Source organism: Ipomoea triloba, chromosome 13 (genome assembly GCF_003576645.1).
Source record: "Ipomoea triloba cultivar NCNSP0323 chromosome 13, ASM357664v1".
NCBI classification, from domain to species: Eukaryota; Viridiplantae; Streptophyta; class Magnoliopsida; order Solanales; family Convolvulaceae; genus Ipomoea; species Ipomoea triloba.
The window spans coordinates 13,176,977-13,189,800 of record NC_044928.1 but is presented as its reverse complement, the minus strand read 5'-3'; the positions used below and the strand labels follow the sequence as shown (position 1 = coordinate 13,189,800).

General features: G+C 38.8%; 1 protein-coding gene across 1 annotated transcript; it reads left to right on the top strand.

Annotated features, from left to right (window-relative positions):
- Positions 1-10,729: 10,729 nt before the first annotated feature.
- On the top strand, positions 10,730-11,467 carry LOC116001220 (cytochrome P450 71D7-like). The gene has a single exon (XM_031241109.1). It carries the CDS (start codon positions 10,730-10,732, stop codon positions 11,465-11,467), a length of 738 nt encoding a protein of 245 aa, XP_031096969.1.
- The last annotated feature ends 1,357 nt before the right edge of the window (positions 11,468-12,824 follow it).

Genomic DNA, 12,824 nt, shown 5'->3' with positions numbered 1-12,824 from the left:
GATTCCTCGTTCAATATCCGGCACATGCTTTTGGTGAAGATAACTTTGTAGCCCTTGTCACAGAATTGGCTTGTGCTCAGAAGGTTAAATTTGAGTCCTTCTACGTAAGAGACCTCCTTGATAACCAGCTCATTCTTTTGGATCTCACCAACAGCCTTCGTGCGTCCTTTCTTCTCGCTGTCGCCAAACGTCACCAAGGGACCTTCGATAGGTTGGATGTTCTCTAGCAGCGTCAGATTTCCAGTCATATGTCTCGAACATCCACTGTCAATGAACCACACGTCCCTGGTGTCCTGCAAGGAAATCAAGCAAGTTTAGGCACCCAAACTTTGGGTCCTGGAAGGTTAGTTAATTTAGGCATCCATTTATACCTTGGACCTATCACTCCTGGCCTAGGTGCAATGTAGCCATTATACGTTTGATAATCATAAGGAATGCTAGCGAAGACTCTGGGCTTTTTAGGTGCATAGATCAGTTTAGGTTGAGGCCTGACCTCGGACTTGCGCACCAAACCCTTCATGGCATGTTTGGTCACGTGGTACCGTTGGAACTGAGGTTTCTTCCACGGTTTGTAGTCTTGTGACCAGTCCTCATTGGATGGGTAGTGTCTGCCTTCTACCATCCGTGAGTTCCTAACTCTATGGATCTCAGACCCTCCATATTTGCCTTGAGGCGCATTATATGGAGTGTAGCTTTTCTTGTGCTTAGAATGGCTTTGCGAGAGGTGGTTAGGTGACCTCTCGATAGCTTTTACCCAGCCATTCCTTCCAGCTTTCCTATACTTCCCATTTCTGGTGTATAGGGACGGTTTGTGAATAGCTACTCTGGTCTCNTAGGGACGGTTTGTGAATAGCTACTCTGGTCTCTCTAGATGGTCCTTTATGACCCTTGTTAGGTTTGGGTCGAGATCCTTCATTATTTGAAGTTCCCAAACCATTGGTCTGCTTATCTCTGGAGAGACTGTCTTGACGGAACCCGAGACCGGTTCTATCACATGTAGGTCTGTGATCATTCACCATTTTGTCCATTACTTTGGAGGAATTGGTGTATGATGCAATGACCTGTCTAAGATTATATTCTCGAGTCTGTCGAGCTTTGCACTCTCCTTTGAGTTGGATTATTTCAGCCTCTAAGTTGCTTACTTTGAGAGTAAGCTCTGAATTCTCTTTCGAGACATTCTTAAGCATATCTCTTTCAGAAATTAGTTTGCTGTTTTCTTCCATCACTTTATCATGAGTTCTGTTAGCGATGTTGAGGTTCTTTCTGAGCATTTCCATGATCTCGAAAGGATCCTCATCGCTTCTAAAAGAAGAGCAACGAGAGGTAGATGTAGAGCAGCGAGATGTGGAAGTAGAGGTTACCTCATTGTTAATGGCCATTAAGCACTGATTCTCTTCTTCCTCGGTGTATAAGCAGATGAGCCCCCTCTCATCTTCCGAGCTGCTGCTGCCTTCACTGGAGCTCGATGTTTCAGACTCCTCGGCTAATCTCTCGATCTCCTCAACAACAAGCGCCTTCCTGCGCGAATGTGTCTTTGACAGACCTTTGAAGCCGCTTTGTATTGGCTTCTCCCTAGACTCCTCCACCTTCTTGGAATCTTTGCCTTCTTGACCTTGATATTTGCTTACAGGAGGGTAAGGACACTCAACCTTGAAATGTCCTGGTCTCCTACAGTTGTAGCATAAGCCCTGGTTCTCCTCCTCCGTCCTTTTGGATGAATATCTTTCGTTTTTCCTTCTTGAGGAGGAAGGTGAACTGATGTTGCTCTCTGGATTCTTCTTCATGAATTTCCTGAACTTTCTCATAAAAAGAGCAAATTGTTCATCAGTAAAAATATCTTTCGAGTTCGAGTCTAACCTGGACGATGTGGTTGGTTGATCGGCGACAAGTGCCACGTTACGTCTGTCCACCATGTCCTCGTCTTTTGGGAACATCTCGAACTCGAAGGCTTTGAGATCTCAGAAGAGTTTGTCGGTTTTGGTTTCCTTTAGATCTCTGTGATCCCGCATTGTGATTACTTTCACTTCCCACTCCTTGGTTAGGCCACGTAGGACCTTCAGATTTAGCTCTTTCTGTGGGATCTCCTTCTCAAGATCGCTGATCTCGGTTGTGAGCTTCATGAACCGAGATTCCATGCTGTCGATGCTTTCCCCTGGCCTCATCTTGAAATCTTCAAACTTCTTCATCGCCACAGTGAGCTTGTTCTCCTTTTCTTGTTCATCTCCTTCACCTATCAGCATTAAGGTATTCCATACCTCTTTGGCCGTTTTGCATTTTCTTACTCTGGGGAAGATGGTCTCATCTATGGCTCTGAAGAGGATATCCTTGGCAATATTGTCAAGGTTATTTCTCTTCCTATCTTCGCTTGTCCATTCTTCCTTGGGCTTAGGGACGTACTTTGGTGCATCCTTGTTTTGCTCCATAGCAGTGTTTACCATTAAAATCTTGACTGGACCTTCAGTGATAACATCGGCCATCTCATCATGGAGTGCAGATAGATACGCGAGCATGCGTGTTTTCCAGTCATCAAACCTGCTTAGATAAAAAAGAAGATGCCTCGACAACATGCTATCCATATTAAAAAAAATCTCGTGCTTTGAAAAATTTTTAAAGAATTTTCAAAGAAAGATCTCCTGGCAATATAAACAAAGGTTTATATCGATCAAAGAACTTGCTCTGATACCAATTGTTGGTCCCGGGGGGATGGGGTACAAGTCTAGAGGGGGGGGGGTGAATAGACTTATATAAGATTTTGCAAATCTTTTCGACCTCTCGTGTGCAATAAACTTAGGATGTTTAAGTTTATCACCTCACGAGTTGAAGATAAAGTTTTATGCGCAGCGGAAAAGGTTATCCCCTTTTTAATTAGCACGAGTTTAGCTTGTTCGAGAGATGTGGTTATATGCAGTGCAGTTCGAGAGTTAGCGAGAGATAAAAACAGAAAGTAAATGCGAGAGAGATTTTTAATTGGTTCGGCCAACCCGCCTACGTCCACTCTTCTTCCAGAAACTCCCTGGAAGGATTGCACTAAAAACTTCCCTTTCTAGTACAATATCGAGCGCTTGAGCTTTGATCACGAAGCGCGCCTCAACCCTCAGGTTTTTCGCCCCGCTTCTTGTTACTCCACCTATCGAGCACTTGACCTTTGATCACCAAGCCCGCGTTAAGCCTCAGGATCTTCACAAGACAGCCTCCTGGTTACTCCGCCTCTTCACTCCTCAGGTTTTTCGCCCCGCTTCTTGTTACTCTACCTATCGAGCACTTGACCTTTGATCACCAAGCCCGCGTCAAGCCTCAGGATCTTCACAAGACAGCCTCCAGGTTACTCCGCCTCTTCTTTCCTTCTCCAAAGCAAGGACCTTTGATTTTCACGGTTTGCGTAACAGTCTCCAATCTGATCAAAAGCTATCGTTGGATGGTATTCCTTGTTGAGCAGCTTTGATCACCTTCTGGATATAATTTTCGTTGAAGCAATGTAACTCTCTCAAACACTAAGATGTGTTTTCTCGCACTAGTGAATATCAAAGTGATATTCCAGATTAGGCACTTGCACTATCACGTTAGTTTCAGACACCTTTGAACCCTTTCTCAAAATTCTCGAACTCCTCTCTTGATTCTGTCTTCCAGTGCTTATATATGAGAGTTGAAGAATAATTCCGTTGGAGGGAAAATTATTCCGTTTGAAATCTGGTTCCCATGCTGATCATGGGTCTTGAAAGCTTTTCAGCATGTTTCATGGAGTAGTGGTCTTGCAACTTGTGCCTTTTGTCTTGTAGTGAATATTCCATATTTCACTTTCTTGAGCCCATGCTCTACTCTCTCCTTTTTAGCAAAGGTTACCCTTTTTATATTCCCACTAAGGCTTATTTTAGGGAATAAGACCATCTTAAGGTTGGTGCTCCTTCTGACCGTTTGATGTGGAAGTCTGACGTGTCATCCACTTCCGGTCATCTTGTGTTCCCATGCGTAGAATATTCTTTTGGCACTTCCTTAATATTTTATCTCCATGATACTCTTCTTCTCCAAACTTGGATTACTTTATCTAAGTGTTGATCGTACATCGGTCAATGGAGAAGAGCCTATCGAGATTATGATTGATGTCTCGACATGTTGATGTTTCGATCCTATGCTTCGAACCGGATCGATGTCTCGGACGGATCTAATGTCTCGAACAGATCTGATGACTCGAACTTATGTCTCGAGACTTAGTTGATGTCTCGCAGACCCTTATTCCTCCAGTGATGTTTCGTGCCTTCTTCTGATCTATCTATTGAGAACTTACAACACGAAACTTCTAAAATGTTCATCAAGTTTACTTTGAGCTTAGATATTTTCCGAGTTGAGCTCATTTACCCGGTTGTACTTTTGCTCTTGGTTTACTTGTCGAACTTACACGTTTTGCCTATACTTCGAGACTTTGGGGATTCTATTTTACAGTTGGTATCATCAAAACCTATTACATGATGTTCCTAACAATACACACTTAAATGGCAAAGGTGCTTGGTTATTGGCTTGAGAATGGAACTTGTGTGTCAATCTAAGGTGATTCTTGAAAGAAGTTGAGTTGTGACAAGTTTGGTTTGTGGTATGATTGGTTGTACAAAGAGGAGTATGAACAACTTCAATTTTGATTTGCAATTTATTCTTTGTGTTTGCTTGAGGATAAGCAAAATCTTAAGTGTGGGGGAGTTTGATACACTCTCATTTGTACCTATTTTACTTGTGTTTTTATGTAGGTTTTATAGTTAATTGTGTGATAAAATGTTGTGGCCAATGCTTATTTCCTTATTTTCATATTTAAAATGGTATAATGCTTGGTTTAGATGTTTTTGATGTGTTTAGAAGTGCATTAGAACCATTTGTGGGCAAAAGCCAATCCAAAGGAGCCAAAGAGTTGTAATTCCCGCTACCATGGCGACATCTTGGTAATCAGACCACATCTCTTCTTATGAATATCCAAATGAGATGATTCTTGAGCCATTGGAAAGAAGACTTGAAGGGCTACAACTCTTATGAAGACATCAAAGTGTAGATTAAAAGGAAAAATGGCCAAAAGATCAAAGAGTTGTAATTCCAGCTAAATATGGTGAGACCTTGGTAATTGGACCATATCTCAGCCTAGGAATATCCAAATGAGGTGATTCTTGAACCATTGAAAAGAAGACTTCAAGGGCTACAACTCTTATGAAGACCTCAAAGCATGATTCAAAAGGGAAAACGGTCAAACTTAGGCTGAAAGCTGGACCTGGTGCAGGGTGATTCTCGACGCGTCGAGACTTGGCAGAATGCCAAAGTTTTAATTCTGTAATGTTTCGACGCGTCGATAAAAGTCCTCGACGCGTCGAGAAGTCGCAGATCTGAAATTTCTTCTGCTCTGAAATATCTGTTTTGCCCTGCATTCTCCGCCCACTATAAAAGCATCATTTTCTCTTCAAACCCTAAGCTTGGCTGCGGATTTTGGACAAAGGAGAGCAAGGAAAGGAAGCTCTCATCTTCTCAAAGAGCTCAAAAGGGAAATCATTTGGAGAAGAGAGATCAAAGAGAAGAGCTTGGAGGCATCATTCGGGAGAATTTCTTCCTCTCTTTTCTATTTTAAAGTTTTATCGTATATTTGTTGAATCTATTTTAGCCATGGTAGGCTAAGCTTTCCTTTGGGATTTTTGGATTGAAAAGTGTTTATGAACCTATGTGCCTAGTTCTTGAATTGCTTGAATGAAATATCTATTTGGGTTTATTACTTGTGTTGTAATTGTGGCTTAATTTCTTGATGCTTGTAGTTAAGGATCCTAATTACTTGTTTCATTGCTAAATTTGTCTATGAATTAGAGCACCCACAATTGCACTTGATTCTTGTACCTCGAGAGAGGACATGATGATTAAGGGATTTATTGTGAATAGCTCATGAAAGTGAGTATTCCAATTGTGAATAGGCCACGAGAGTGGGTATTCCATTTATTGCTTGTTCTTGACTATATGTTGTGAATAGCTCACGAGAGTGAGTATTCCAACTACCTTATTTTGGGATTGAATTACGAGAGTAATCTTTCCCTTTACCTTATTTTGGGATTGAATTACGAGAGTAATCTTTCCCTTTTAGTTATTTTGGGATTGAATTACGAGAGTAATCTTTCCCTTTTAGATTGCAATCATCCACACTTGTTGAACCCGAATGATTATTTCACTTTAGATTGGCATTAGGTGATTAAACACTTTGATCCCCAAAAATCCCGCTCTTAATCTCTTGTATATAAAAGTCCGTTTGCCTTGCTTCATTTATTTTGTTTTCATAATTATAGATAAATACACATTGTTAACGTAGGAATAGCGTCTCGAGAATTAATTAGTAACTAGTGCTTGATACCCCGCTTCCCTATGGATTGATAACCTCGGAATATTCTGGGTATTTGTTTGCATCTAAAAAGGCTACGACCAGCCTTCCTTGTGAAATGAGATACTAGGAGGTCTAGTATGGAATTGAATAGGTGCAAATTGATCTATTCATCCATACCAAGGACCATGTCACACCCCCCTAACCTCAATAATCTGAAGTCCTTTTCAAACCACTCCTCTTGTACCTGCCTTTTCATCCCCTTACAAATAGAGTCACAAGTCATCTGTTCTCCATTAGCCATAGTTACCCTCAGAGGATGAGCTTTTTCTGATTCAATTCTCAGTTGAGTGAGCAAGTTAGGGTCTAGGAAGCTATGAGTACTTCCACTATCCACTAGGATCACCAATTGCTGCCTTCCAATGGCTCCCAACAGTTTAATGGTGTTCAGACCCTCTCCTCCCATGATAGCATACAAGGAGATTTCAGCTTGCTCATCTGGTTTTGCCACTTCCTGGGCTGATTCTTCATTGCTCAATTCTTCAGAAGTATCATAAAACTCACTCTGCTCAACGATATTAAAAGTTGGACCCTTGCACCTATGCCCAGGTTGCCATTGCTCAAAGCACCTAAAGCATATATTATGCTCCCTTAACTGGATTTAAATTTTGCTACCTCAGGCCCCTTGGTAGTGCTATTAAAGCTATTGGATGTTGTTGATCCCTGTGAATTAATAGGTCTTATCTTAGCAGGTTTAGGTGTATAGGACTTGGGTGTGTATGTAGATGTGTATGGCTTGGTGGATGGGAAATTTGCAGGTTGATTAGGTTTTGTAGTGAAATGGGAAGGGTTTCTGTACTGATCATTGGGATTGAATCCCTTCTCAAACTGTTTGGCAAACCAAATTACATCTGCCAAAGATTTAGGTTGAGCTGTTCTCACAAAGCATATGAGATTCTGCTTGAGTCTAGCTATATAGGCTTCCAGAAAATATCCCTTAGTAAGAGTGAGATGATTTTGGAGCAACAAACTTCTAAACTCCTCAAATTGGTCAGTAAATTCCAATACCATTCCATACTGCTTAAAACCAGTAAACTCCTCCATCACTGATCCACTATACCCTCCAAACCTTCTACACATAGCTACAACAAATTGTTCCCACTCAAAGGATCCTTCTAGCCCAGTTAAGTAACTCTCAAACCACAGTCCTACCTTCCCCGTCAAATTCACATACAATACATGCATCACTTCAATTTTAGGAATATGACACATCAAGAAAAATCTCTCACATCTATTAATCCATAATCGAGGTTGATTATAATCGAAAGGAGGAAAATCATATTTATACCTGACCAGAGGATGTTCAGTGTTCTGCCTAGGTTGTGGCTCTCTCCTTGGCGCCCAATCATGATTGATTCTCTCCGGCTCCACCTCACTACCGAATTCTATGTCCACAGCCTCCTCCTCTCCAACAGGAGCTTTGCCTAACCTTCTCCTTGTTGGATTTAGATCCAGGCGTGATCCAGAGAGATGCACCTGACCTCCACCATTCATCGATGATCCTCCCGGAGCAGTTTCTAAGATCGGCGGCGGCGGACGATTGAGCCGGATTGTTTCAACAATGTCATCCTTCCAACTGGCTATTCTGCTATCCATTTGAGCAACTAATTTCTCCATCAGCTCACGTGTAGCTGTCGACTGTACTTCCATTTGCTTATTGAGATCAGCCACAGTAGCTTCCAGTTTGCTTACTCTCGCCTCCATTGGATGGCTCTGATACCAATTGTAGTGGCCTTGGGAGTTTGCTACGAACAGAGAGAAGAAGTCGAGGGAATAGAGAGAGAAAGGGAGGGAGAGAAGAAAAGAAGAAACTGAAATTGCATTCCAAAAACATACCATTTCATTGTTCTGCAATTACACTTATATTCGAAATTCAACTAACTGCTAAACATACAAAACGGCGTCGTTGGATAGGCCTACCGCTCAGTTAGTTACATGCTTCAAAACGAGTGTAATACCCCGTATTTTCCTAACAGTATTATTTTAATAAATATTTTCCAAAAGGGATTATTATTATTATTTTATATAAATCTAACTATTTTGTTATGGGCATTGGGTCAACTTATTTTTTTTACTACTTAAATCCCTAAGCCCAAATGTGATTATTTCGTAATGTTCTGAACCTAACTTTAGCCCAATTCCAAATTAATTATTTTAGCCCAAATTTTTTTGGACCATTTATAATTCTCTAATTTTTCTACCATAACTATATCTGTTTTAACCCATAACAGTCTAACCAAAGATATTTTTTCCCTTACCCACCACAAAAATGTGACAAGTGTCACTCTTTCTAGCCACATGTTAATATTAAAATAATTTAGAGATGATCCAATTAGAGACTTGATCTCCAAGTTTCTTCATTCTTATCCCATATGTCTTTCTCTTCAAGATTTGTCTTCCTTTCCCTTTTGCCTATAAATAGATGGGTTGTGTGGGGAGGAAAAATCAGGAGAAGTGAGGAGAGAAATCAGTATAGTGTGGGAGAAGAAGTGATGAAGTGAAAGTGTTGGTTATTAAGTTTTCTTGAAAATATTTCCATTTTGAGTTTAGCTATATTAAGACTCGAATGTGTTTTTGAACACAAAGGTGGCAGTAGGTTGATGGAAATGGCTTTAAGGTTTGAGTGAGAGGGGAGGGGTTCAAATCCCAGCTTAAGTTGAATGTTTTGGGCAATTTCTTTTGAGAAGAATTTGGTCTACAAGGGTAAGATTTATGTCCATTCAAAATTTATTTACCCCAATTAAAGTTATTTAATATGTGTATATGTGTTATTATATTATTTAATATGTGTATATGTGTTATTATATTATTTGGAATTTGTGAGATATTTGATGTGAGTACATCTTATTTGTACTAATGATTTTTGATGAAATTATGAATGACTAGGGAAATTATTAGATTTATAGAGATTATGATAAGTAATGAAATTATGATGTTGGAGGAATTTTGTGATGAAATTATTGGTATATGGATTATGAAAAGGAAAATATTGGTATGTGGATATTCTGAATATGAAGGTTATAGACATAAGCTATGACATTGAATAAGTAATTTTGGGTTATAGATGTAAGATGTGAGATTTGAAAGTTATGGTTATTTATATATTTTGTCCCGGAGGGTGGTGATACTTGGAGGTTTTGAACTATCCTTTATGACTATTATTATTATTATGATTATGATTATGATGATGGGAGTTGAGATCTCTCTATTTGGTTTTGGCCACCGGTTCGTGGATTCGTCCGGTTGGTTTGGTATTGGTTTGGAAGTTGAAACGTTCCATTTGGATCCATTCCTCCTTGACACTGTATATAGTAACTACTATTGGACATATGAAAAGTGTGACTAATTATTTGAAGAATTATCTTTGGTGGTTATTGTGAGAGTTTGGATACTCTCTATTTGGTGGTTATTTTGAGAGATTGAAATTATCTCCTTGGTAATTATTATGAGATATTGGAATTATTCCTTTGGAATTTATTTTGAGAGTTGGAAATCTCTCTATTGGTGAATAAGTTATGGTTTAAAGGAATTTTGAATAGTGATGATATTATGATATATATTGAGAAAATTGTTATATGGAAAAGTTAAGATAAAGATATTATTATGATATGTATTGAGGAAATTGTTATATGGAAATATTGAGATAAAGATTGTATATGGTGAATCTTGGGAAATAGTTGTTGAACGATTTTGGATTATGGTTAGGCAATGACTTTATCTCTTAGAAATTTATATATATTTTGATATGTATTTTTATACATATTTGGATGTGCGGTTTCCTCAAGTTATATTTCTAATGGATTAAAGATGATTGTTTTATGAGATTAAGAATATTTTAAGGGGTTGAAATTTATTATGTGGAAATTTATGTGCCCCAATATGCTATGTGCTATGTACAAAATGTTTTACGGGGTGGAGTAAGTCTTACCAACCGTCGTGCTGACTTTGTTTCTACCATAGTGTTTTTGCAGGAAATATTTGGCATGGCACTTGGCACGAGAGTGAATCGTTGTATAAAGATTTTATTGTACCATTAGGAATTCCACCTGTGTAATAGTAATTTTGGTAGTAGGTTTTGCCTGTGTGTTTTAGTATAAGAGAGATACTCGAACGTGGCATAACACCCTTTTTCCTTTTAGTTGTTGTTTAAGCTTCCGCTGTTGTATAAAAAAAATTAAATTATACCCGTATTTTCGGTAGTGGAAAAAGTGGGGTGTTACAACGACGTCGCTTGAATCCAACCGCCCAACTGCTTGCTTTCAAACGTTGCGTTTTAACCTCATGTGCGCAGGTTCTCAGCTTCATTCCCTGCCTTCTATTTGTTCATTTGGTTCCTCAGGAATGGTTACAACTTGTTCTTCTTTCATTTCTGAAATGGAACTCAAGTTTGTACTTAACCTAGTTTCGGTCATTGTGTTTCTCTCCTTCGTGTTCTGCATATACACATTACGGAGAAGATCAAAATCTGCAAGAAGGCAAAAGTTGCCGCCCGGTCCGTGGAAATTACCCCTCATCGGAAGCCTGCACCATTTCGTGGGTGGTTCACTTCCACATCGTTTTCTTAGAAATTTGTCAAGAAAATATGGACCCATAACGCACCTGCAGCTGGGCGAAATCTCCACCATTGTCATATCTTCTCCTGAACTGGCAAAAGCAATAACTAATACCCACGACCTCGTCTTCGCCAACCGGCCAAAGATGATGTCCTTCGACATTGTGTATTACAAGTGCACAGACGTTGGGTTTTCACCCTACGGCGATTATTGGAGGCAGATGAAAAAGATATGCGTGTTGGAGCTGTTGAGCTCAAAGATGGTCAAATCATTTGGTTCCTTTACACATGAGGAAGAGCTTTCGGTGCTTATATCGTCGATTAACGCAGGATCTCCCGCTCCCATCAACTTGACGGAAAAGATATGTTGGTTCACGAGCTCGACGATTGCTAAGGCCGCGTTTGGAAGACTGCGCCGTGAATATCAAGAGAGGTTCATTGTCCTTGTGAAAGAAGCGCTGTCCTTAGCCGGGGGATTTGACGTGGCAGATATGTTTCCGTCCAAAGAAATGGATTCATTACATTAGTGGGACGAAACCCAGATTATTGAAGGTTCACCGTGAGGTAGATAAAATTTTTGAAATCATCATTAAAGAGCACAAAGACAACTTGGCAAATCGCAACAGCAAAGCAAAAGATGAAGAAGACATAGTTGATGTTTTACTAAGATTGATGGAGGATATGATGGAGGGCTTAAAATTCCTATCACACGAGATAACATTAAAACAGTCATCAATGTAAGTTCAATTGCAACATCTGAACTAGAAGGAGGAGCTAATAGTTGGACTACACACATTAATATTTATATATTATATGCTCAATATGAAGACTCTCACTTTAATGTCATCAACATGATAACATCCATAATTGAAAGATATTTGATGGTGATGCACATAGCAACCTTTTGTACGTCTAAGAGTTTACTAAGCTATACATGTACTTCAAATATAATCTTATATGTTCGTCTAAAATGGTCAATGATGAAAATTTATAATTATAATTTTACATTTGAAAATGCTTGGTTGTGCATTCACAAATAACTAATAATGCATTTGGCAATTTTTTTCCAAATGCATTGTCAAGCGTTTTCAAATGCACAATTATAATCACAGAAATGTCAGTGCAACATTTTTTCTTAATTTTCATCCATTAATTATATTAGATTGATGGATGAGATTAGCCAGGACGTTCTCATAGAAAGATTAGTTTTCATTTTAACATGTTAATGTCCCTCTTTGGTAAAATAGTTAGCTTATCAGTCAATTTTGACTTATTTGATTACTATTACCTGTTTGACTTGGTTAAAAATCAATATTAGTATTTGGTTAATCAGTTTTTTGTAACTCCAAAATGCTAAATTTCAAAAAGCTATTCAAACCATATTTTCAATTAACTTTTTGAGAAAAGAAATTATACCAAATAGTTATCAGCTAACAACTAATTTACCAAACATCTTTCTAGCTAATGTTACCAACTAGTTATATCCTCTCACTAAATTAGTTAACAACGGAGTATTAGTTAACAGAATAATAGCAATTTACCAAACAGACCAGTATATATTCTGGTCAACGACCCACGCGGACTAATAAAGTAATATTTATTACATATACTTTCGTTTTTTATGTTAAAAGTAAACGCAAATGGAATACGACTTTCGCATACTTAATTTTTTTTTCCTGAATTCGAATGCTCTAATTGAATAAAAAAAATTGAGCTATATATAGTTTTTGTAGGAATAATACTCCTGACAATCTCGGAAATACAAAGAAAATACACGAAATAGAAAAACAAACAAATTACAAGGAAAGGAAATGTAATCCATATAGGATTAAACAATTACAAGAAGAAAACAAACCACGCTGGGTTGAGTGGCCTTCTTGGAGA